At 40.7% G+C, this 27,679-nt stretch overlaps 1 protein-coding gene across 1 annotated transcript in view; it reads right to left on the bottom strand.

Annotated features, from left to right (window-relative positions):
- The window catches only part of ca10a (carbonic anhydrase Xa), a 550,647-nt gene that overhangs the window by 21,029 nt on the left and 501,939 nt on the right, over positions 1-27,679 (bottom strand). Inside the window, exons 5-6 of the mRNA XM_055150478.1 lie at positions 14,302-14,374; positions 4,671-4,825 (exon numbers count right to left, since the gene is read on the bottom strand). Coding sequence (XP_055006453.1) covers positions 4,671-4,825; positions 14,302-14,374 — 228 coding nt within the window. The remainder of the gene's footprint in view (positions 1-4,670; positions 4,826-14,301; positions 14,375-27,679) is intronic.

Raw genomic sequence — 27,679 nt, forward strand, 5'->3', positions numbered from 1 at the left:
CAGGTCTAAACCAGGACTAAAGCAGGTCTAAACCAGGACTAAACCAGGTCTAAACCAGGACTAAAGCAGGTCTAAACCAGGACTAAACCAGGTCTAAACCAGGTCTAAACCAGGACTAAACCAGGACTAAACCAGGACCAAACCAGGACTAAACCAGGACTAAACCAGAACTAAACCAGGACTAAACCAGGACTAAACCAGGACTAAACCAGGACTAAACCAGAACTAAACCAGGACTAAACCAGGACTAAACCAGGATTAAAGCAGGTCTAAACCAGGACTAAAGCAGGTCTAAACCAGGATTAAAGCAGGTCTAAACCAGGACTAAACCAGGACTAAACCAGGTCTAAACCAGGACTAAACCAGGACTAAACCAGGACCAAACCAGGACTAAACCAGGACTAAACCAGAACTAAACCAGGACTAAACCAGGACCAAAACCAGGACTAAACCAGGACTAAACCAGGACTAAACCAGGACCAAACCAGGACTGAACCAGGACTAATCTTGGGCTAAAACTTGGAATCTAGGACCGCCCCTGAGAGGCAAGGCAAGGCAAGTTTATTTGTATAGCACAATTCGTACACAAAGTAATTCAAAGTGCTTTACAGAATAAGAAATACATTAAAATCATAATAAAAACAAATCAAAACATAAATAATCATGAAGGATTAAAATTAAAAAAGAGAGACATAAATTGGAGAGAAGAGTGTGGAATGAAAACCTTTCAGTTATTTGCACAGTTAAACAGAAATGTTTTGAGTCTGGATTTAAACAGCGTCACAGAAGAGTCTGTCTCACATGTTCAGGAAGAATGTTCCAGGTTTTAGCTGCATGAACCTGAAACTCTGACTCCCCTTGTTTAGTTCTGACTCTGAGCTCCTCAGAGTGTGAGATGGTTCATATGACACTAACATGTCACAGATGTACTTTGGTGCTCGGCCATGGAGAGACTTGTACAAGCAGAGCTGCTTTAAAGTCTCTGAGCCACAGGAGCCAGTGCAGAAACCTGAGCACAGGACTTATGTGCTCGTACTTCCTAGTTCGAGTCAGGACCCGAGCTGCAGCGTTCTGGATGTTCTGCAGCGTCTCACAGCTCGTTTGGAGAGACCAGTGAGCAGAACATTACAGTATCTAACCTACTGGAGACAAATGCATGGATAAGTTTCTCCAAGTCTGCTTTAGACAGTAAACCTTTGATTTTTGCTATGTTTTTTAGATGGTAAAAGGCTGCAGATGTTATTGACTTGATGTGACTGTTAAAGTTCAAGTCTGAGTCCATTATTACCCCTAGATTTCTTGCCTGATTTGAAGGTTTTAGAGAGAGAGACTGGAGGTGACTGCTGACACTGTCCCTTTGTTTCTGTGGACCAAACACTATGACTTCAGTCTTGTCAGAGTTTAGCTGGAGAAAGTTGTTTTGCATCCACACACTGATCTGTTGGATGCAGTGACCAAGTGACTCCACTGGTCCATAGTCTCCTGCTGCCAGAGAGACGTAGATCTGAGTGTCGTCTGCATAATTGTGGTACGACACGTTATTGCTGCTTATTAACTGGCCTAATGGCAGCATGTAGAGATTGAACAACAGGGGGCCCAGGATTGACCCCTGAGGCACCCCACAGGTCAGGGCCATGTCATCTGAGACACAGTTTCCAATTTCAACAAAATACTTCCTGTCTTCTAGATAGGACTTGAACCAGTTTAGTACAGTACCAGAGATGCCCACCCAGTCCTCTAGTCTCTGTAAGAGGATCCCATGATCGACAGTGTCAAAAGCAGCACTCAGATCTAACAGCATCAAGACTGAGACTTTGCCTGCATCAGTGTTCAGGCGGATGTCATTTGTCACCTTGATAAGAGCAGTCTCAGTGCTGTGGAGGCTCTAAAACCTGACTGGAAAACATCAAAGGAGTTGTTCATTTGGAGAAAGTTCGTAAGCTGTTGGTAAACAGCTTTTTCAAGGACTTTGCCAAAAAAACAGCAGATTTGAGATGGGTCTGAAATTGTTCAGTACTGTGGCATCAAGACTGCTCTTCTTTAGGAGAGGCTTAATGACTGCAGTTTTCAACGCATTTGGGAATATTCCAGATTGAAGTGACATGTTAACTATGTGAGTGAGTGGTGAAAGTAAACTGTTGAGAGAACCCCGAGCGTGATCGGGCGTCAACTGTGTTTCGCTCCGTGGAGCGTGGAGTTCTGTATAGGTCATTTAGCCTGTGGTCACTCGATGGTCTACGTGGGCACGTCTCTGGCGTTTCACCGCTGCTGATATCGCAGTGATTTTAGAGAAATTGTATGAAGAAAAAGGAAAAACCCACCACTTTAATCCAGGTAAAAAAAAAAAGGCATTGTTTCTTCCATGTAATGCCACATAACTGCATTACAGCAAAAAGCAATGCATTACAGTAATTTGTTACTTTTATTACACATTACTCCCAACACTGCTGGCAAATGATCAAGGAAAGAATGGAGAAGTATTAGACCATATGAAGCTAAGAAAAGTCATATATTATAGATGATATATTTAGTACTGAAATGCAAGATGTTTTTAAATTAAAAGGTCCATATTACGCTATATTTCTGATTTATGTTATAATGTTGTTTCCTCATTAAAAAAACATACCCGGAGTAGTGTTTTGTTTTATTCACACATGTTTAATACAAAAATCCTGCATATTTAGACTATGTTTATATGATGACGGTCTGAACAGAAGATGTAAAAGTGCCGTAGCGTCTTCACGTTTTATTCCACGTTTAGATAAGTGTTTTCAGGAGGAAATCTGCTGCATACAGTGACGCAAAAGTGTGTGGAACTGGATTGTGTGTGTTTGTACTTAAAGCAACAAGAGCGTCTTTGGAAATCCGTGTATCATTCGTTCATTTTTTTTCAATATAAAACCAAAAATAAGAAAACGAAAAAACAACTGTTTTCTTCACTATTTGTCTCCAAAACCAAAATGAAAAAAGGGATAACGATTCGTTTTTTCAGTTTTTGATTTTGTGTTTAAATGAAGAATGGAAAAAACGGATAACAGCCGTTTCCCGTTTACGTGACTTCCGTGACTGCAGTGCCGGACTTTTGCACTGCATACGGACTGAACCAGGACTGATCCAGGTCCGAGACCAGACCAGGACCAGACCAGGACCAGACCGGGACCAGGACCAGTCTCCAGTAGTGCTCTGGTCCCGGTCTGGTCCATTTGAACCAAAAGCTTTTAGTTCGGTTCATTTTCGTTGGTGTGAAAGCGTCAGTTGGATGCTTTGCACCACCTCGGAACCAGCCGCGGTTCTTGAGCGCAGAGGACTGGAGCAGCCCGTCCGGACCTGTAGTCCACAGAACATTCTCACTTTCCCCGCACGGAACCAGCGCGAATCGTTATCCGGTTGGTTTTGGTTTTGGAGACAAATAACAAAGAAAACTGTTGTTTTTTCGTTTTCTTATTTTTGGTTTTATATTGAAAAATGAATGAACGAATGATACACGGATTTTTGGACATATGGAAGTTTTCACGCCGCGCATTTTCATCAGCTCCTCCTTCCACAAAGTTGTCCCACCACTGACTGGTTCTCCAGGTCTCATCCACAAACTGGTGCATCCAGAATCTGACAGAGGTGATTGCGGATCTTTCTCTGTTGATAGTTAATAGTATCTCTGCAGATTCTCGACATTTGTTGTTTTGCCTCCTGTAAGTTTATTAGAACTATCAGAGCAGCTTGAAAGTCTGACGCACGGAAATAATCTGACATGTTTGTTTCTGTGTCCTGTATGTATGTGATGTAAACTCGTACACGACCTGAGCACATCTGACCAGAGTTTTGTGTCCTGACCAGTGTAGACGGAAATGCTATTCAACTTTTCCACTCTGGAGGCTGGTTTCAGATTTTTGAGTTTTTAAGCCCCAAAAACGCCGTCACCATCTAAACGAAAGGCACTTCCGATAAAATATTTAGTTGTTTTTACCCGCAAGCGTTCTCTTGTAAACAGGACATTATGCTGAATTCTTCTCTCCCACAGACAAAAACTCCTTGTGATGTCATGTGGTAATACAGGAAGTGCTCCACTGTGTTTTTAAACTACTTACACCTTCACAAAAAACAAAAAAAAAAAACAAAACACTTGGAGAACTTCAACCCTGGAATTTCCAATTTTCACAAGAAAAAATAATAATAAAATAAATAAAAATTATAATAAAATACAAGATAATAACAATAATAATAATAACAGTAATAATAATAATTAATAATAATAATAATAATAAATTTAAAAGGAGCTGATAACTTGAAAACTACCACTTCATGACATCACAAGCTGGAACAGAGCAATTTGGAGATGTAGACAGACTAATAATAAAGAGTTACTCAAACATGTGTGAATGAAAGTAAACACAACTCCAGGTCTGTTTTCTGTGAGGTAACAACATTCTAACATTAAAGCTCACAAGAGTTTATTTTGTGTAGTATCAGACCTTTAAAAATGATTTGAAATTCACAGATTGTATTGTGTACTCAGAAAAATATGACATTTAAATAGGCAGGACGTTTGAGAAAGTATTTATGTCATCATTTTATTCATATTATTTAGAGAAAAGGTGAATAGATAAACTAAAAGAGGTACCAGAGCAGGAGGGATCATGGGAAATGGAGTGTTTATGGAGGTGAGGCTGTACCTGCATGCGAGTGAGGTACACAGGCTTGTTCATGAGGATCCAGGTGGCCGTCTCGAAACATGGAGGTATGGTCATAGAGCCGTCGTACGTGATGAAGCTGTGGGTCTCGGGGTAGATCTCCTCGATGTTCAGGCCCGTCAGCAGGTACGCGTCATCTGAAACGACAGAGACACAGTCAGGTTGTGTACGTTCAGAGGAAATATTACATTTTGAGAAGGTTGGTAGAGTTTGTCCACTGATCTGAAAGTTGGAGGTGTGATTCCAGCTTCCACAGATGAATGCTGTCTTTGTGTCCTTGGGCAAGTGTACACTGGTGTATACATGTGTGTGTGGGTGAGTGGTTCTTTGACGTAAAGTGCTTTGAGTGTCTTGAAGGTGGAAAAGCGCTGTATAAAAATGTGACTAAAATAATTATTCAAGCTTGTGTGAATGAAAGTAATTAAACAACATTATATGAGACTGATACAAACTTGAAAAACAGAACGTGTTTTGAAAATATGTCAAGTTAAGTGACATTTTTATTTAGTGAAATTTACTGATGGAACAGCATAGCCTTAAAGGTACCATCCGTAAGTTTAGTTTATTTTTTTTAGGGCTGGGCACGATAACGTGTTAACTTTGCATTAACTTATTAAGTCATTAACGGCGACAATTATTTTAATGCCGTTAACACAGTTTTTATCATTTCAATATTTATTTATCTTATTGTAAACGTGTGTTTCTCACTGGCTCTTATTTTGAAAAAGTCCACCGCGAGCGTTTCTTTAGGTTTGACATCTTTTCGTTACACTTTATTCACTTTTTTCTGACCATGTGAAATGTAACGTGTCCGAGCCTCTGCGAGCCACGGGCCCAGCCACGGGTTCGGCTGCAGGCTCCGGCTCCGGCCGCAGGTTTGGCCGTGAGTTCGGCCACGGGTTCGGCTGTTCAGCTGTGGCCGGACCAGCCGTGCGCTCTGAGCTGAGCTGATAATTTGGGCGGCAATAGCTCAGTTGGTAGAGTATTCGCCGATCGTGATCTGAAGGTTGGTGGTTCAATTCCAGCTCTCAACATAAACATCACAAGCTTGAGCGGTCAGATCCACTGACCCAAAGGCTGATTTCAGCTCCCACAGATGAATTCTGTTGTTGTGTCCTTGGGCAAGACACTTTACCCACCTTGCCCACAGTGTCTGTGTACACTGGTGTGTGAATGTGTGAGTGGTTCCTTGTTGTAAAGTGCTTTGAAGGTGGAAAACCTCTATAGAAAAATGTGACCATTTACCATAACAATGATCTAGAAGTTCTTACTAGTGTAGTGTTTATTACTCACGGCATAAAAAATATTCAATAAATATATTAGTAGTACAAAAGTCCATTCAGTATTTTTTCTTGAACCTTCACTGAATACCTTGAAGACTCTGAGGGTTCCTCTGTGAAAGAAAAGCTGTTTGCACAACAAATGTATGGCTCTTTCATTTACATTTCCAATGAAAGTGCACTATACTCTACTTTTTAATTCATTAATTGGTTTTGCTTATAACATGCGATTAATCGTGATTAAGTGCTCGAACTCATGTGATTTTACAAGCAGATGTCATGTGAAATTGCCTCCTGGCCTTTGCACAGGCCATAGACTCTATAAAAAAATGTGGACTAAGTGAGTGTGACGTCACCCAGAGTGTTTAGCACCACTCAAATGAAGCTCACGATGCTAAATTTGGAGACAGGCTCTATATTATAAAAAAGCGAGGAAAAAAACAGGATCATGTAGAGCAGGTTAAAGGGCCCATCTCATGCAAAATCAACTTTTCAGAGCTTTCTACCTTCTAAGAGTGATGTGTGGGCCTCGTATTTGTCGCTGAAGTGGTTTATAGATCTATTCTGTGTTTTTTTTTAACAAATTGCAGCATATTTCTGCCACTCTCCCACGTGACAACGAACTAAAGCTGCTACAACGATGACGCGGCAGATACACCTATGACGCTTTTGACGTAGCAGAAAGAGCGTCACACCCAGGCCCCTCCTCCGCCCCACCTCCGCCCCCATCAACTGACAATTCCCACATGAACATCTAAACAAAAGTGACAGCATAAGCTCATTCTCCTACACTGATATAATAAGTTGATCTACTAGTGTTTATTAATATTTTACCAATCAGTAATGTTCAGTTGATGTGGACGCGGTGCTTGAGCTTCGTGCTCCTCAAAGTCCTCGTCCGATTCCGGGTCCAACACATGCGGCTGAACACGCTGTATCTCCATGATGAATAAAAGTTTATTCCTGCCACTATCAGGGTCACACCTGTCTCCCCCTCCCTCCCTGAGATGGGTGGAGGAAGGGCGGCTCACTCGTCGCCTACGTCACGTTTGGAGGGCGGAGCCTGTGCTTTCTCAGGACAGGCGGGGGGAGGAGCAATAGTCGACCTTTCATAGTTCCTGGTCTGTGACTGTCTCCAAGAAATCAGTAAGATTTCAGAACTATTGTGTAATGGATGTTCCAAAACCCAAATTGTGCTTGTTTATGTGCAGAAGATACAATGTGAAAAGAGTTATTTTGCATCAGATGGGACTTTAAGACCAAGCCCAGGGGTGTAAACATGGCCGCCCATTCAATTCAAAGGGTCGAGCTCAATGGTGCATGGTTCCTGGTTCCTGGTTGGCCTGGTTGGTTCCTGGTTGGCCTTTAGCCCGGCGAGGTTCTTCCGGTGGCTCTGCGCTGATTGAGCATGTGCAGTAGTGTCTTTTCTCCTGTGGGCAAACGCCGACGCCTGATCACCTAATCGCCTGATCGCTTTGACCAATCAGAGTGAGAGGAGCTGGAGCGAAACAGAATATAGCCGGAGTGAACGATTATATAGCGTTTTTTTAAGACAACGGAAGGATTTTGAGCTGAAAAAAAGTTTTTGATCTAAAAATAGGTAAAAATCACCGCAGGAACCAACATTTTTGAAAGCCGTGGGTGTCCTGTCAGTCCCTGTCAGCCGGATACGAGCAGTTTGTGATTACATTGCGCTCTGTGAGAAAAATCCTTTCACTGCTGGAGGGATTTTTTTTTGCTGGTTAAGGCGACCAAAATGACGAGACTCACAGGAGCAGTTACAGAGAGAGCGAGACGGTAATATTCCAATGAAAGTCAATGGGAGCCAGAGTCAAAAGGAGCCGGAAGAGCCACATGCGACCTTCCTATTTGGCTCAGCTGTGCTCTGGGTTTCTTCTGTCAGACCAAAGCCAGCACAACGTCACACAGAAGTAATGTAGACAGCATCTCGTGGTGTTATGTGAGAATACAACAGGAGCAGGTCTGACAGTCGAATTACAAACGTAGCTTTAAACGTTTCTAACTACACCTACTGTACTCTGTCCTACAAAGGCAAAACACTGTAACATCGTGTTGGGTCAAAAATTAGTTCATGTCATTTTGTTTGTATTTGAGACTCCTTCATCACGTGAATAAATATTGTAAAACATACTGAGCTCAAACTTTACCTTTGACCTTATTTGTCAGTTCCTGTTCTCTGTAAAACTAAAGAACTCAACTAAAGAATCAACCTCAGATTGTACTGCTTTAGTCATTTCTCCACAGTATGGCATTACACTTAGACAAGCGGGTGGCCAACTCTACCAGAGGCATGATTCAAATATTCAATTATTAATAAAACAGCATCACTCTGAAGCTGTTTCTAACCGCTGACCTATAGCTACATTCTGACTAATATTTCCTAAAAAGCTCGCACATATACATCAAGAAAGCCTCCTCACATATGAACCGTAATGAGCAGAGATTATATGGACAATCGCCTTTATGTGAGGAATACGCCGGCTCCATCTCCCTGAGCCGAGAGCTGCTCTTTGATGAATTATTCCCTTTGCCTGAGCCTGAGCTCGGTGGACTGGATGTATGGATGGGAGAGGGGAGGGGGGAGAGGGGGGGAAGCGTAGAGCCGGTGTAGCCCGGGGGCCGGGAGCCTCGGGGGGTTAACCAAGCGTACATCTGAAGCCTCTGACAGCGCCTCTACCTTGGCACATCCACCAGGGGGCAGCGTGTTAAGCCGAGAGCCGCTCCTCCATTAATACAATTACCGTGGGCTTTTTTCAAACACGGTGCGGCTGTCTGCAGCTCACCTCCACGGATTCTCCTCACCTCACCTCCTCGGGCTCTCACCAAAACAAAAATGTAAGCTTGGTATTGGGAGTTGACCAGCAGATATGAACGAGGGATGTTGCTTGGTAGAAGTGAAACAGTCAGTGGCTTTTTTTTTTACTTGCTCACTCACCAAAGATCTGATCATTCTCTGATTTCTGGTGCAAATAATAGAGATGTAACAATATCCAAGTCTCTCAGTAGGATATGTTCATGATATGCATCTCAAGGTATGATATTTATTGTGATATTTTAAGGTGAGACAAATTGCAACGATTTGGTTTTTTCAGTTTTCGATTTTGTGTTTAAATGAATAATGGAAAAAACAAAACAAAAAACAAAAAAGAGATAACAGCCTGTTTCCTGTTTCTGGAACTTAAACTGCAATGCCAGACTGAACCAGGACTGAACCAGGATTAAAACAGGACTAAACCGTTTTCAGTCCCGGTCTCAATCACGGTCTGGTCCTGGTCTGGTCTCGGCCTCAGTCCTGGCCTCAGTCCCGGTCTGGTACCAGTTTCAGTCCCGGTCTGAGTCCTTTTCCTGGTCTCAGTCCCGGTCTGAGTCCCGGTCTTAGTCCCGGTCTGAGTCCCGGTCTTAGTCCTGTTCCTGGTCCCGGCCTCAGTCCTGGTCTTAGTCCCGGTCTGGTTCTGGTCTGGTCCTGGACTTGGTTCAGTCCTGGTTCAGTTCGGTATCGCAGTTTAAGTCATGGAAACAAGAACCAGCCGTTATCAGTTTGTTTTTGTTTTTTTGTTTTTTTTCCCCCATTATTCATTTAAACACAAAATCAAAATCTGAAAAAAAAAAAAAAAAAATGTTATCTGTTTTTTTTTTTTTTTTTTTTCTTATTTTTGGTTTTATATTGAAAAACGAATGAACGACTGACACACATATTGTTGAATTTGAATATTTCATGATGAATGAAATAACTAGTTGAAATGGAAATAATTGAAAAAAAAAAAGCATTAACATGTGATAGGGTGGTATGATTTTACATTATTTTTCAGCATCTTTAATTCAGACTGACAAAATTCAAGTTAAGAAAAAAAAAAAAAAAAAAAAATCAAGTTGAGAAATTCAAGTTGAGAAGTTCAGATCAAAAACATTCACCCCCCTGGTGTTAACAAGTTTCCAGAGTAACAAAATGTGGGGTGAACTTTGACCTGAATGGGTTCGATCTGAATTTCTCAACTTGAGAAATTCAGATAAAAAAATTTAAAATTCAACTTGAATTTTGTCAGTCTGAATTTATTATTATACTATTATTTATTATGTTAATGTTTTGTTTTTTTCATTTCAACAATTTTTGTATTCAAGTTATTTCATTCATCATGAAATATTCAAATTCAAAACTTTTGACACATCTATACTTCCATGATTATATTGGTGTTCAAATGCTCTCAGATGGGGGCAAGAGACAGATTTCACTATTACACTGTAGATGCTGTTGAAATATCTTAAAGGATACAAAAAATAAATAAATAAATAAATAATAATAATAATAATAATAATAATAATAATAAATAATAAATCCATCAATGTTGGAGATGATAATTTCTATTAGTGACTTTGGGAAAAAAAAAAAAAAAAAAGATATGGACAGCAGAATTATCTTATTTCTTTCCGATCGTGGTTCCTCTGATGACTCACATCAAATTTTGAAGTTTGTATGTAATTTCAATCATCTTAATGGTCCAAAAATCAGATAACGATCAGATTTTTGGTGTGAATGTGTAATTAGACAATTACATCTGAAGTGAGTAATGTGATTTCTGTATGACTGTTCATACCTCTGCGGGTTGAGACAGGAAATGATTGGAAAAAAAAAAAAAAAAAAACTAAAGATGAACTAGTGGTAAAAACAGAAATGAAAAACTGTTAAAGACTGAAATTGAAACTGTAGATGAGTGACTCTATAAATCCACTAATTAAAGGTGCATTAACTTTTTGGTTTGGGACCGGTCACCTGTTTGTTTCTATGGATACGCCACTGCTCTGTCTGGAATGTTCCACAGTGTGACGTTAAATAGCTCTACTTTACATCTATTCAATTGCAGATGAAAAAAAAATACCAAGAAAAACAGGAGAAAAGCATTTGGTGGACCTAGAAAAGTTACACAATGCACCTTTAAAGGGCCCATCTGATGCAAAATAACTCTTTTCACATTGTATCTTCTGCACATAAACAAGCACAATTTGGGTTTTGGAACATCCATTACACAATAGTTCTGAAATCTGACTGATTTCTTGGAGACAGTCACAGACCAGGAACTATGAAAGGTTGACTATTGCTCCTCCCCCCGCCCGTCCTGAGAAAGCACAGGCTCCGCCCTCCAAACATGACGTAGGCGACGAGTGAGTCGCCCTTCCTCCGCCATCTCAGGGAGGGAGGGGCAGACAGACGTGCACCCTGATAGTGGCAGGAATAAACTTTTATTCATCATGGAGATACAGCGCGTTCAGCCACATGTGTTGGACCCGGAATCGGACGAGGACTTTGAGGAGCACGAAGCTCAAGCACCGAGTCCACATCAACTGAACATTACTGATTGGTAAAGTATTAAGAAACACTAGTAGATCAACTTATAAACTTATGCTGTCGCTTTTGTTTAGGTGTTCACGTGGGAATTGTCAGTCGATGCGAGGTGGAGGAGGTGGAGGAGGTGGAGCGGGGGAGGGAGGCGGGTGCGAAGTGTCTTCTGCTACGTCAAACACGTTATAGGTGTATCTGCCGCATCATCGTGTAGCAGCTTTAGTTCGTTGTCATGTGGGAGGGTGGCAGAAATATGCTGCAATTTGTTAAAAAAAAACAAAAAAAAAGCAGAATCAATCTCAAAACCACTTTGGTGACAAATACAAGGTCCAACATCACTCTTAGAAGGTGGAAAGCTCTGAAAAATAGATTTTGCATGAGATGGGCCCTTTAACTGGCCCATGTCCACAGATGTTATAAAATTTTGATACTAAATTATTTTGGTTAAGGGTAGTGATGGGTAAATGAGACCCATCACTACCCTCATTTACCCAACAAGACGTTCTTTCTTTGTTTCAGAAAGAACGTCTCATTCTTTCTGAAACAAATCTCTCTGAAGCGCTGCCTCGGCGCTCGTCTCGCAGCAGCCGCTCACGTGACCAAAGTGTGGAAGTGTGGGTCCCTCCCCTACTGCTTCACTCTGCGTGTCGATCGCTTCAGTGTATCGAAGCGTTTCATTGGCTCAGTGCGAATGTTCCGCTCTGCGATTGGTTCAGAGTGTTTCAGAGTGTTCAGCTCACTTCTGTGGTTTGACAAGCGCTAAACTGCTACAGCATAAAAGATGCACCAATATTTGTTAAAAATGTTGGGTAGTGAGGAGTATTGTGTGATGTTAGTGGTGATTTTGGTGACTTTTTATTTCATTTTCGATGGCATTTACAAGAAAAAAGTGATCCATGGTTTGGGATCACTTTGACCCAATTCCACCTAACAAGGTAACACCTATTTTCTTATTTACAGCATGTTATTTATGTTGCTCTTACATATCATTTTAAATCATCATTATTATTGTTGTTGTTAGGTACAGTGTCACTCTGCACACAAGTATTGTCTTATTGTTAAATTTGTCCACTAGAGGTCAGTGTTTCTCCGAGGCCTCAGACACTTCGAACCATTTAAGACAATATTGAGCCTGAGGTGTCAACGCTTCACGAGGCTCCATTCGCCCATCACCAGTTAAGGAACTTTTCTCCATGGAGATGTTATTGCTTTGTCTGTAATGTTTCACAGTACGACATTAAAACTTTCTGTCGCCATGGAGACCAACTCAGACCAAGCTCCAGAGTCAGATCTGTGGAGAGGCGACCCCACTTACAGTCAGAATGTCTGTTTTTCTTGGTATTTTTCAGCTATAAAACCACCTGTAATTGAATAAATATAAGACAGAGGTGTTTAATGTCACACTGTGGAACATTCCAGGTAGAGCACCAATATATCCACAGAAAAAAAAGCAGGTGACGGAGCCCCTAAACCAAAAAAAGTTACACAGCGCACCTTAAATTTGTTGTTACTAAATGTTGGTACTGCTTTATTTTGTTTAAGGGACTGTGCCCATTTTTCATGTAGCTAATAAAGCAACATTTGTTTTGTCCTTGTCTGTTCTGCTTTTAATTATACAGCATTTTTATCGGCGGCAAACCATGAAATGAGGTTAATGCACTGTTAGCGCGCACGCTAGCAGAGGCGTGACGGCAAAACTCCGCTCTGGTCTTTGAAAGTTGTGAAAAGAGCTTCTAAACTCACTGCGGTGAATACAGAGGGTGACAGGAATAATAAAGAGAGGAAGAAGTCAGTCATACATTTTTTAAAGATGCATTGTGTAACTTCCGGTGGAGAGTCAGTCAAGGTTTTCTCCATGGAGATGTTACTGGTTTGTCTGGAATGTTTCACAGTATGGCATTAAACCTTTCTATCTTCATGGAGACCAAACCAAACCAAGTTACAGGTCAGATCTAGTGTTGTAGTCAAGACTGAACTAGTCGAGACCAAGACCAGTGTGAGACCACAGAGTCCCGAGACTGAGACAAGACCAAGACCTCTGAGGGTCGAGACCGAGACAAGACTGAGACTTTTGAAGGTCGAGGCCAAGACAAGACCGAGACTTTTAAAGGTCAAGACAAGACCAAGACCTCTGAGGGTCGAGACCGAGACAAGACCGAGACTTTTGAAGGTCGAGGCCAAGACAAGACCAAGACTTTTAAAGGTTCGAGACAAGACCAAGACCTCTGAGGGTCGAGACTGAGATAAGACCAAGACTTTTAAAGATCGAGACCAAGACAAGACCAAGACTTTTAAAGGTCGAGAACAAGACAAGACCGAGACTTTTAAAGGTCGAGAAGCTGAGACAAGACCGAGACTTTTAAAGGTCGAGAACAAGACAAGACCAAGACTTCTGAGGGTCGAGACTGAGACAAGACCAAGACTTTTAAAGGTCGAGAACAAGACAAGACCAAGACTTCTGAGGGTCGAGACTGTGACTAGAAAAGTTACACAATGCACCCTTAAATCCATCCATCCATTTTCTTCCACTTATTTGAGGCTGGTTTCACGGGGACCTATGATCATGAGCTCTGGGTAATGACCGAAAGGACGAGATCGTGGATACAAGCGCTCAAAATGAGTTTCCTTCGCTGGGTGGCTGGATGGGGAGAAGCTCGGAGTAGAGCTGCTACTCCTCCACGTCGAGAGGAGCCAGTTGAGGTGGCTCAGGCATCTGTTCCGGATGCCTCCTGGGCGCCTTCCTCGGGAGGTGTTTTGGGCATGTCCCACCGGGAGCAGGTCCCGGGGGAAGACCCAGGACATGCTGGAGGGACTATGTCTCTCGGCTGGCATGAGAACGACTCGGGGTTCTCCCGGGAGGAGCTGGAGGACATGTCTGGGGTGAGGGAGGTCTGGGAGTCCCTGCTTAGACTGATGCCCCCGCGACCCGGCCCCCTTAAATCAATACATAATTCTGTGTGTATTAAACCGCACTTACTTTTGTACGTTATTCTCGTGATGGTGTCTCTGTTCAGCATCCGGTTGAGGAAAGAGTTGGACGATTCAGCAATCTGCAAAAAACAACAGAACAGCACAGTCAAGAAAAACAAATGAGAAACACCAACGTACAAGTCTGACCTTAAGCAAGTCAGTATGTATTTCACATTTTCTAACTTAAAATAATGTCTGCATGTACTATACTTGGAGCTCCCTCTGCTGTCAGCAACAGGAAGGAACAAGAAAATAAATAAATTGAGCACAAAATGGGTCCAGTGAGAATTTGTGCACTTTAAACTGCACAGGAGAAATCCAGAGTTTTATCTATGACACAACTAAACTGGCTACATTCAAACAGAGTATTTTTGAGTGATGAGAGAAGATGAATTAGGATTAATGGATTAATGACACAAGAGTGAAATAAAAACAAAATATAAAGTGTCAATATAATGTCCTGCACAGAGGGACCTAAATAATTAAATCCTCTTTGAATTCAATTTTTATCTCTGTGGAGTAGGTCGATTTGTGAACAAAATTTGCTCAAATAATACTACTATACTACTAACAAACTAATTATACTACAAAGTATTGTGGAAAAAAACTAAAACAAAATGCAGTTTGATTAATGATTTGAAGTTGAAATAAACATTAAATAATGCACAACATCGGATTGCAAATTTGAGAAAAACAAAAGGAGCTCTGTGAAGAATAATAAATGTTCAAGTCATTTCACATAAAACTTTAGTCACTAGACTTTTTCACAGTGAGAAGACGAAGCACAACTTTTACTCAAGTATGAGTACTGTTACACTGTACTATATATTACTCCAGGGTGTCTACCCCGGGAAGTACAATAAGTCAAATACACAAATACTCATGTAGTACAGACCCCCCACAGAGTGAGAAAGAGCCCTGGAAACAGCACGTCTAAAATTACACCAGAGTCTTTGAAAATATCATCTTTTTGAATCTATCACCTTTGCTGTGCTCCCTGCCGATTTCATTTACCTTTTTGTAAAAACGAAACAATTACAACGTGCTCCCGGACACGCTGCTGTCATGACACCACCACGGGGCTTTTAAATAGCACCACACCGAGCTGTATTTTTAACCACACGCCGCTTGATAATGGATCACAAATAAGGTGACGTGTGCGTGACCTTGAGAAGAGAAGTGAGACTAAAGACGCTGTATCTGTCCTCTGTGTGAGCCGCTGGAACAATGACGCTAATGAGACGACGGGGAAAATACAAGCATTACGAACAAAAGATGTGTCTTTCTGTCAGATTTTAAAATGTGATTATGATCAAGAACTTTACTCTACACTGATACGCTGCAGTGACTGTCTGCATACTACTGTAGTACACATGGATACATAATTAAAGGAACAATGTTGAACTCTGAGTTTTATTAGGGCTGCTATGGACATTGAATGTGCCGTTAAAGCTGCAGTATGTAAGTACAATCCCTCAATCGTCCAGGTAGAATCCAGGGCAAAAGTTGACAATTTGTCAACTGGACAAAAGTTTATTTTGGTTGAGTATGTTCTGCAGCTCATCCAAGCTGCCATAATGGGTGTGTTCATATCTCTGGGCCTGACCTGGTTGTCCCTACTGTTTTCTTTCTTTGTTTTGATTTAGATTTGAGGATGGAGGATAGAAATGACAGACAGATGATGTCTGAGGCCTCCACTTCTGTTCAAGGAAGGATTCACTTAACAAAAATAGCCTCTCAAACCAATTCTTTTCTCTGGCTAAGATCTGTACACTAACTACTAACTAACTAACTAACCAACTGACTAACTAACTAACTAACTAACTAACTAACAGAAACTGTAAACAAATAGGTGTGTTAGTTTCAGAGTAGTTTCAGTGTAGTTAGCTCCTCCCTTCAGGCAGATATAAGACAGTGTCCACCAGAGTCTGAGAAACAAGAAACAGCTTGGAAACTTGGAAACTTTTGTCCAGTTGCCAAATTTAACTTCTTCTATTGCCTACAGTATGTAACTTTTTAGTCACAAAATAGTCACAATTAAAAGCTTTTATTTTTTTATTTTACTTTTTTCATTTTGGTTGTGTTTGTTGCATGGGAAAACCTAGAAAACATTTGTCCTTAGTCTGCAGATTTGCATCTCTGCAAATGTGACTCTATTTGATATCTGACGTGCAGAAGAGCCTCCTCCGACTTGTTTCTCTGGAAATGTTGTACTTCTGGTTGTAATATTCCACAGCAGAGGATGACTGAGGGATTCCACACACATTACACAGTGTGGCATATCAAACATATTCCATGGAGAATGATCTGAAATATGACTTCAGATCTATTTCCATGGAATTATGCAGGTGATGCACCACCTCCAGAAAGTTACTGTAATTTTAATCATTGTTCTGACTCCAAAGGTCTGTGTAGTTCAAAGACAGGAGTTTTGTGCACAGCCAGAGAAGTAAAGACTCAAAATGACAGAGAAAATGTAAATGTTGTGTTTTGATGAAAATAAATATTGTGTCTGTATGTGCACTCTATAAAGATGATCACGTTTATCACTGAAAAAAAAAAAACTCACATTAACTGGCCGTTTGCAATCTAATAGCTATTCAATGAATCTGGTTAATATGATGGTCCCTTTGCTGCAGCAAAACTTGAGTCTTGAATTTCCCTTGTGATCAATAAAGTATCTCTCTCTCTCTGATAAATTTGATATTAACAAAGACCACAAAAAGTACTACTTGATTTTAAAGTGTACACTACAATGTTGCCAGAGCCTTAACCTTTTGTTCTCAGTGTATGAGGCTGCAGGGGCTGGGTTTTAGGTAGTGATCATTCAGATCAGTGAGAGGCATTTAGGTTTAACCCTAATCAGTAACATCGCCATATTTCTGGTTGCGTTGTGTCTTTTTCTTGGTCCATTTAGGTAGTTGTCACCCAACTTGTTGCTATCACATGCCCAAGAGCTCATTTCTTTACCATTATTTATGTGGTGCGTAGACAAAAAATTCATTTGGGAACCAGGTGTCTAACATCTGGTTATTATTTGTTTTTGATATTTCTCTGACAGATACCAGAGTTTCATATTGTTTCATTTAAGTTAAGAAAGACTTAAACTTGCATTGATAATAAATTCACATCACTTGTCGTGATTTTCGTTGTTGTAGAAACTGACAATATGGCTAAACCTCAAGCAAGATACAGAAGGCCCCGTGTTGATTTTCTTGCCAATATGACAATCTATTGTGATCACACACCTTAAGTTTTTTATGAGACACCCACATTTTCTTCAAACATATTTTTTGTTATTGTGGGGTCTGCGTGGACCCCAGTACCAAAGAGGCTAATTTTGCCCAAAGGGTTCTGTATATCCTATACCAAAAGGAACACCTATGATGTCTTCTCTTTGTTAGCATCAATGATGCAACAGAACATAAAAAACCTCAGCTTACATGTGATTTTAAAAATGTGAAAAACAGAACTACCATATTTTTCAGACTATAAGTTAAACTTTTTTCATGGTTTGGGTGTTTCCTGTGACTTATACTCCGGCAACAAGACTCAGCTCTAGTCTTGTGTGTGAGTATCTGCTGCTCCTGTTCCTCCTGTACCACTGTCACTTCACTCTACTGCACATGTCTCCTGCAGAAAGAGCCTCTGTCCTGCTGCAAGTCGTGAAAACAGTAATTGAGCGGCAGAAAGAAAGTTTGGAGTGAGAGAGAAACTTGTGACACTGGAAGGATGCACCATGAAACTTTCCTGAAGTCACTGGATGGATGGACAAAGTCTGGACTTCAGTGACACTGAAACCATCCTGTCGGGATTCAGAAAGACCAGAATAATTCTAATTGGAACTGATGCTGAGTCTGACGACAGCGACACAGAAGAGGAAGCAGTCGCTCTGTTTACCTCCGGATTTCCGAGGCCCAGTTGTTCAGAAGTGACACCGAGGATGAAGAATTGAATGGATTTAGTGATTTGGAGTGAGATGGAGAGTTTGGTAAACTTGTTCTGTTCTGTTGTTTATGTTATAGTTTATCTGAAGAACTGTTCATATGTGACGTTAACAGTCTGTTCTTCTCTCTTCTATTCTTATTACTAGAACTTGACTTTCAACAGGAAATGTCGATTCTTGGTCTCTGATTTTATAAAATAAACTCCAACCAAAAAGAGCAACAACTTTTATTTGTTTTTTTCTTCTTCATTATGCATTCTTTGGCTGTTGCGACTTATACTCCGGAGGGACTTATAGTCCAAAAAATACAGTAGTTCATTTTAAGTTTGCAGTGGTTCTTCCTCACTTACCTCATGCATTCTGAGTGTCCTAATTCAGCTCGTGGGGCCTAAATAGAGATTTAAAACCAGGGGGGATGGGGCTTTCTCTGTGGCTAGACCCAAACTCTGGAACACTCTGCCCCCCCTCGTCCCAACAGCCCCCACAGTGGAGAGTTTTAATAGGAGTGTCAAATTATTGCGTTAATTGCGATTAATTAATTACAGTCATATTTAGTGCGTTATGTTTTTTAATTCGCGTTAATCTCATTTTTAATCTCTAACTTTACTGTTTCTGTTCGTGAGTTGTCTTATTATAAAATCTGTTTTCATGTGTTGTTAGGACACAGTCGCACTGTGCAGTCCTGCTCCGCTCGCTGCCGCAAAGAAGTGTAGCCTAATTTTCATTCCCGTTCTCACCGCATCTGTGATAAACCTGCACACGTCTGATCTGAAAACATCGTGACACAGACACAGAACAGACTCACCTTCAGCATCAACATCCCTCTGTCACAGAAAGAACACTCATATTCTACTGAGTCGTGTCCTTTAGTCCAACAAAAGCTGAACTGCATCAGCGCACAACAGCTTTTTTTTTTCTTTTCTCCTCTTAGTTTATGCAAATGAGCCATGCATTTTTAAGTTTGATTTCTGTGAGACTTGCACAAAGCTGCATTAAACACATTATAATGTCAAACGGGCTGATGTGGCTCTAGAGCACAGGTGTCAAACATGCAGCCCAGGGGCCAGGTCCGGCCCTCCAGGACCTTTAATCTGGACGATTGTTTTGACTGTTGACCGTGACACCCTCATCAACAAAATGTCCAAAATGAGAAAAGTGGAACCGAGTGCAGGATTTTCCAAGAAAAATTTACTTATTCCTATTTGTATACAAGTTCATGTTAAACAAGTTCCTGTTAAAACATTGTGTTGAAATTGTATTTTTCTTAAAGTTTCAGGTTGTTCATAATATTATAATATTTTGTAAAAGAAAGAGTTCATCAATTAAAAAAGATTTCTGTAATAGATTTGAGTTTCTCTGCACAAATATTTGAACTTTGTTATTTTTGGGGTTTATATGACATGAGTTTTGTGATCCGGCCCCTTTGGGATCAAAGTTGGTTGGATATGGCCCCCGGACCAAAATGAGTTTGACACCCCTGGACTAGAGTGGTGATGTTTATATGTTGTAAAGTTGAGTTTATTTATGCAGATTAGTAATAGTAATAATAATGATGATACTTATATAAAAACATTAATGATAGTATGAAAATAATGTAATAATGAATTCAAATGAAAATACCTCAAGTTGAGGCTTTTCTCAGCAATTTTTAGGTGAGATTAAAAAAGAGATGAATTAGATTAATTAATTACAGATCATAATTAATTAATCTGTAAATTTTTTTAATCCCTTGACAGCATTAAGTTTTAAGTCTCGTCTTAAAACTCACTTTTATTCTCTGGCTGGAGTCGTGTGCTCCTCTGAGTCTTCTATGGTTTTTGTGCTTATTTTAGTTTACTGATTTTATTGTTTTAAGACTATTGTGATTAAATCTGAGCATTTATTTGACCTTTTTATTATTGTTGTTATTATTATGTATTTGTGCAATGCTTTGGAAACAGTTTTTGAAATGTGATATAGAAATAAAGTGGACTGGATTGGATAATTATTCACCACAAGAGACCAGTGAAGTGGAAAAAAAAAAGAAAAAAAAAAAAAAGAAGAAGAAGGTTTAGGCTCTTTAACAGTCATAACTAAGCATGAATAAGCTGATATTGCGTGGTGAGGTCCATATTGCTCTCAGACCCATAGGAGACCACACACTCCTCATTCCAGTTGTTTATTAGATGTGACTGCTGAGGAGGAAAATGTTTCTCACGGAACATCTGCCGCGTGCAAATAAAACACCTCAGCGTTTCACAAATCAGGCTGTGGCATCGCCGTGACAATGGAGGATCTTCGACATCTGTCAGATAGTATACGGAGAGCGCGCGGCCTTCGCTCCAGCTGATGCTGCGTCCTGCCTCGCAATTGTCAAATGCGGCCAGCGCTTTTCCATTAGTTGCCACGGAAACGGCCGATGATGAATAGGGAAAACAGTGGTGGTCATTGACAAAACAAGTCACAAATGCAAAGCTTGTTTTTATAGATTTAGATGTATTAAAGGGCGCAATAAAAAAGTGAAATATATATACGTACAGTGTTGGGAAGTTTACTTTTCAAATGTATTCCCCTACAGATTACAGACCCCAACATGTAGTTTGTAACGTAATCCATTAAATTACTTAAAGTGAGTAACGTAATCTGAATACTTTGGATTACTTGATTTTCTGTAGAGAAGCAAAGACGAGGAAATCTTCACATAAGAAGTTTTGTCTGATAAAAAAAAAATAAAAAAGCCCAGACTTTACTGAACCAAATTCAAAATATTATTGATAGAAAACGAGGAGACACGTCCATGCAGCATGATTTAGTCCTGTTAAATCCTGTTTAAGACCTGGTTCAGTCCTGGTTTAGACCTGGTTTAGTCCTGGTTTAGGCCTGGTTTAGACCTGGTTTAGTCCTGGTTTAGGCCTGGTTTAGACCTGGTTTTAGTCCTGGTTTAGACCTGGTTTAGACCTGGTTTAGTCCTGGTTTAGACCTGGTTTACACCTGGTTTTAGACTTGGTTTAGTCCTGATTTAGACCTGGTTTAGTCCTGGTTTAGACCTGGTTTAGACCTGGTTTAGACCTGGTTTACACCTGGTTTTAGACTTGGTTTAGTCCTGGTTTAGACCTGGTTTTACACTTGGTTTAGACCTGGTTTAGACCTGGTTTTAGACTTGGTTTAGTCCTGGTTTAGACCTGGTTTAGACCTGGTTTTAGACCTGGTTTAGACCTGGTTTTAGACCTGGTTTAGTCCTGGTTTAGACCTGGTTTTAGACTTGGTTTAGACCTGGTTTAGACCTGGTTTTAGACCTGGTTTAGTCCTGGTTTAGACCTGGTTTAGTCCTGGTTTAGACCTGGTTTTAGACCTGGTTTAGTCCTGGTTTAGACCTGGTTTAGTCCTGGTTTAGACCTGGTTTAGACCTGGTTTAGTCCTGGTTTAGACCTGGTTTTAGACCTGGTTTAGTCCTGGTTTAGACCTGGTTTAGACCTGGTTTTAGACCTGGTTTACACCTGGTTTAGACTTGGTTTAGTCCTGATTTAGACCTGGTTTAGTCCTGGTTTAGACCTGGTTTAGACCTGGTTTAGTCCTGGTTTAGACCTGGTTTAGACCTGGTTTAGTGTCTGGCAATGAGTGGAATTATGAAAAAAATAATAAAATATTACTCCCCCCCCGTAATGTCTTACATTACTGCGTTACAGCAAAAAGCAACACATTACAGTAATTTGTTACTTACTGAAAATCATAAACATTACCATAAACAAAAATATCTTAATAAGTTGGCCAACTCACACCAACTGACATTACTGCCGACATGGAGGAAAGTTTGGAAATGAAACATTGGCTATGGCGAAAGAAATGTTTGAGTGTGCACCCCTGACTGTTGCGATGGTGATGTGAGCAAATCTCAGGGACAGTGGTAAACGGCCGGGTAAGTGAAATGCCGGTATGAGTGTCCGTGTGCATGGATATCAGCACCCTGGCCTCCCCTCCCCTTCACACATCTCCACAAACTCACACATCTTCACAAACCTGACTCTTGTTTGGCTTGGAGAAGATCCTTTTCCTGCCCTTTCTTTATCTATAATCATCAGTATGGCATTGATCTACTTCTATGGACACTTTAGAGCAGAGGTGGGTAATATCAAAAATGTTTACGCAAATATATAAGAGAGTACAGTTACTACCAAATAATATTAATCAGAGAGTAGTACTTAGTAGTAATCCAAGAATGGAACAGAATACTGTGCTGTCCCGAGTGCAGTACCAGTGTGGTGAAGTAGGAGCTGAGCTGAAGGCAAACCTCTCAATTTACTGGTTCATCTACGTTCCCACACTCACCTATGATCCCTGGTTTAGTCCTGGTTTAGTCCTGATTTAGATCTCTGTTCTCACACTCATCTATGGTCCCTGGTTAGTCCTGGTTTGTATCTCTGTTCCTACTCTCAGCTATGGTCATGAGTTTTGATGAGTTTTGGGTAATGACTCAAAGGACAAGATGGTGATTATGATTATAATAAGGTTGAAAATAGTTTCCTCTGCAGAGTGGCTGGGCATCTCCTTAGAGATAGCACGAGGAGCTCAGTCACACAGGAGGAGCTTGGCGTAGATTTGCTGCTCCTCCACACCAAATTCATGCCACAAATGCAGGACAGCACAGGATTACACAAACATGCCTGAATTACTCAAATTTAGATAAGCTATGAAGGGACATTGTTATAACCATGGTTAAAAGCACAATTTCACATAATACGTTCCATTTACAAAACTCACACATTTTTACATTTTCAAAGCGTCTGAGAAGTACAATTGTATTAAGAAGTTACTCAAGTCATTGTGCCTGTGTGTAACCCACGTCTGAACTAACTGGCTAAAATGACAGTTTACCAGAATACCTGTATTTTCCGGGCTATTAGTCGCTCTGGATTATAAAATGCACATTAAATGGATCTATTTTCAAATTTTTTTTTTCACAAATAAACCGCAATGGACTTTAAAGGAAACACAACAGTGTGATGGGTGAGTGGTTTTGTTTGTTTGTTCGTTCACGGTGACTCTGGGCTTTGTTCAGTTGTGGCGTGTAGGGAGGGTGCTGTCTGGGACCAACGGATTGTCGGCGTGTTCGCAGTGACTCAGTTGTTCAGTCGTGTCTAGAAGTGGCACATTGCACTCGCTTTTTCGATTCGTTCCTCCGTTCCGTTCCTCATCGGCGTGGAGTGATGAGTGTGTCTGTGGGTGTTTTTCGCTGTGCGGTCGCTGTCGGGGTCAGTCTTATCATCAGAAGAGCCTCTAGTCAGAAAATCCATGTTCAGGTAGTGTTACAAATTGTTACAAATGAAATTGTATTTCAAGTTTTAAATATTTTTAAAAAGTAAATATTAAAAGTAATAAATATATTAAACCCTTAAAATACAGCAAAACTGTTTGAGGAAATAATGATTTGGGTGGAAATGTCTGTCTTAAGTGTAACAGGGTTAATAATTGTCTGATTTTCAGGCAACAACTTGCAAAATGTTCAGTAATTCGAGCTCTACAACCTTCATTTCAATTTTATTTTCAATCTTTTTCTTTTAATATAGCATTGGTGGGTTTGTAAACCAACAAATTAAGTAATGCTGCCCTTAGCTAATGCTGTTATGCATGATTATGTGTTTTCCTGTCAATATCTCTAAAAATGTTGATGTTGCAGCCATTTTTAATTGGTAAACATCCAAAAGTTTACAAATTCTTCCCTGATATCCAGGGATTATTCCCTGTTGCTTTCATCAAATATACATTCAATTGTTCAAGAGAAATGTTGCTGACAAACCAATAGAAGAGGGAATGATTTTCTGACTAGTGGGTCTTCTCACTACAGGGCTTTCTGACTAGTGGGCTTTCTGACTAGTGGGCTTTCTGATGATAAGGGTGTAACCGTCGCTGTCTGCTCCATGTGTGTTTGCATGCACAGCAGGTGGTGTGGCTTTGTATTTTACTGAAGTCGTGCTGGGACACCCGAGTGGATTTGTGTATAGGGTGCTCTGGATTGTGGGGCGCTCAGTTGTTTTTTGATGGGGTTAGAGGCTTAAGAGCGCGTCTAATATCCCAGAAAATACGGGAGAGTTTGCTTGAGTCATTTATCAGCTATTGTTTTAAATCTCATTTGAACTGGTTCACACCTCACCTCTAACATTAGTGCAGTCCTTTCTCAAATAGTGGGGTGATGGTAGAGGAGGGACGTGTGACCTCGGAGAACATGCTTTTTTTTTTTTTTTCTTCTTCTTTTTTTATTAGAATAAAGTGTAATTGCACATCCACTAGAGTAGTTGGCAGTGATGCTTTCACTGTCAGAGTGTGTGCAGGGAGTATTAGCACTATAGTGTCGGGTTTTTTGCACCGAGCAAACACATACACAGCACAGAGCAGGAGAAATGAAGAGCAGGAGAAACTGTATGTAAAGCGTTTGTAGCACTCGGCTTCACTTTGACTACGGTGGGAAACGGGGAAAGAAGGATGTGTTTACTGTGTCTAAAAATGTTGGCAGCGGACAGCGTGAAGACAAATAAATTACGGTGTTGCTTAAAGACATTACACCCCAATCACGCTGATAAGACGCTTGAGTTTTTTCAGCGAAAACGTGCTGAATATCACCAACGATCATCCCGTTTTGCGAATGCGACTTCGGTAAGCCAGCGAGCATGTTTAGCTTCATATAAAGTGAAGTAACAAACGGCACAAGAGCTGATACTGACGAACTATAACACAGACATCATCTTTAAAGACGAGGAGGACACAGGAGCGGACCGCCTCATGACGCAAGTGAGCGCAGAGCGGAATACGAACGGACACATGCTGCGTGCGTCCTGGGAGTCGCTTTGAAGACGAGACTAAAACGTTTGCTCTCGTATGTCGACGACTAAAGACGAGGGTGTGATTTGTCCACGTTCGGTAGTGCCTCATTGGAGTGGGGGGTGTGGAATGTTTTCTTCTTCCTAGGGGGAGCGTGACAGAAAAATAATTGAGAAGCACTGCATTAGTGTGACATTTTTTTTGACTCAGAAATCAGTAGTGAATTATTAATTGTCACGAAATTCAGACATGTCACAATAGTTGTCGAGGGTCCGCACTCCTCCGCTGTTCCACTGGAGATAGTTGGACAGTTTGTAATGTGAATAATTTCATTCTATATTAACCTCAGGCTCGCTGCCAACAGCAACAACAAAGAAATGGGTTTTATGAGTTATGAATAAATTAGACTGCTAAATAAATATGTAAATTTGTTTTGTTGAAAAACTCAAATTAAACCCAAACAAATGAGGTTTTCAGTTAGAATGTTATATATTATTAGCATACTGAATTTAAGCATGTAAAGCTGCGTTTTAACTACTTTTGTCCAAATTATATTGTGGCCAAACAGAAGCTGAGCAGGTCCGGGCCTGGTTCGTTTTTTGGATGGGAGACAGCAGGGAACACCACGTTTACAGTGGTGCACAAATGGCAGAAAACTGTTGTTACGTCCTTAGGCAAGATACTTCACCAACGTTTCCTAGTATAAACGGCGGCGGTGGTTGGAGGGGCTGATGGTGCAGATTGGCAGCCTCGCTTTCATCAGTCTGTTCCACCACCACCGAGTGTGGAGTGAATGAATAATGCGCCAGATTGTAAAGTGACTTTGGGCGTCAGGAAAAGCTTTAGAAAACTAATGCGTTTGTAATATAATGCGTTGAGGGTTTGAACCGTCACGTGACCCATATAGCAACGGTACCTATGCCGCCATGACAGCGGGCACACTATGTCATTGACTTCAGCAGCATCGGAGAAACATGGGCAGGTTTTATTGTGTATTTGGTTGTTCTAGATGCTCTGAATGGGATAAAACAATCCGTTTCTTCACTGTTCCTCTGGAAATGACTCATCAGGAGCTCAAACAAGGGAATTGTCAGGAAAAAAGACGGGAATTATGGCTAGAGAACATAAACCGCGAAGAGATTTCCTATGGTACCATCAAGACACACTCACGTCACTTTCAAAATTCCAAACTGTCCCTTAAAAGACCAAAGGTTTTGATTAGGGATGCTCTGGTCCAACACTGGTAGATACCAGCACTGATCCTGAAAACTTAGCTGGACCAAATATCAGCTCCCAAATATCAGTTCAGGCGATATCGTGTTTGGACACATCACGACCGCACTAGGTAATGTGAGTAATTCTACACTAGAGCCACTGCTGAACACTGTTCCACCTGGTATCCCAACTGACTCTCATCTACTACTAACCAGGCTTTGCTTATCTTCTGAGATGTGACAAAGTTCGTTACAATCTCAATTTATTGTCTCTGCTCATTTATCGTGCAAATGTAATAGGCTGTAATAGGGATTATTTACTGAAGTGTATCCAAAAAACAGATAAATAGGAGGCAGAGAGCATCAATCACGTATTGTTTAAGTCAGCATCTCACACTTTTCACACTTTTCCAGACAGAATATTTATAGTTTTGTTCCAAGCGTCTGCACCGTCACTATATTTGAAACGTAACTATTTGAATATCCGCCTTGATTCATGTAGTTGTTGAGCAGAAGGTGACAGACAGCTCCACGGCGTTGGTGTGAAAATCTTGTGTTTTGTTCCTTTTTGTTTAAAGGTGTTCCGGCATATTGTGACCGTCCCCACAGTTTCATCGATGGAGCTTCACCACATGGACTTCTTCTTTACAGAACACAGAGATGTCCACGGTCAGGCTGGACAATGCACTAATGACGTCTAAACCCTATTTCTAACGCATATGTTGCATTTTTGTGGCTTTAAATCCTTATAAACATGCTTTTGGTCAGCTTAGTATTAATATTTCACATGTTCTAACTTAATGGAGATTAGAAATTCCAGTGCTGAAATGATCAAAAATGATTCTAGTGAAGATGCATAGAGTTTAAAAATACTGTGGAGCAAAGAATGTTTTTTTTTTTTGAGAGACGAACTTGAATATGCAGAGTTTTGTGTTAAATATGTGTGAATGGAATGAAACAAAACACAACTCCAGGTCTGTTTTTGATGAAGAAATCACGTCGGAGGTGAGAAAAAGCGTGCGATGTTTGTCTCGGTGAGTTAGAGCAGGTTAGATGGAGCCGTTACTTCATTGTTAGTTCTTCGCCGAGCTGCTCCTCTCAGCACTAGCTCATCATCAGACTTCAGCGAACAACAGCAATTGAGAAGCAGAGAGAAAGTGCCGCCATTAAGTATGACTCAGACTAAACGGACTGTGCACCACTTCTCTTTCCTACATAAAAGAAGGCGTGATAAACACATCTTTTGCCTTGAAGAATGAAAGGAAATAAATAAATACAAGTGAGAATTCATAGTTTATCTGGATTGATTTTTAAAGGTCCATTACGCAACTTCTCTGGTGCGTGGTGGATGTCTGATGTATTTTGTTTCATTTTTGTTTTCAGAATCCAAAGTTTTCTTCTCTGAGCACTCAAAACTTAAAATTCAGTTTGCA

Source organism: Boleophthalmus pectinirostris, unplaced genomic scaffold (assembly GCF_026225935.1).
Source record: "Boleophthalmus pectinirostris isolate CB_2022bp ecotype Guang Dong unplaced genomic scaffold, ASM2622593v1 HiC_scaffold_14, whole genome shotgun sequence".
NCBI classification, from domain to species: Eukaryota; Metazoa; Chordata; class Actinopteri; order Gobiiformes; family Gobiidae; genus Boleophthalmus; species Boleophthalmus pectinirostris.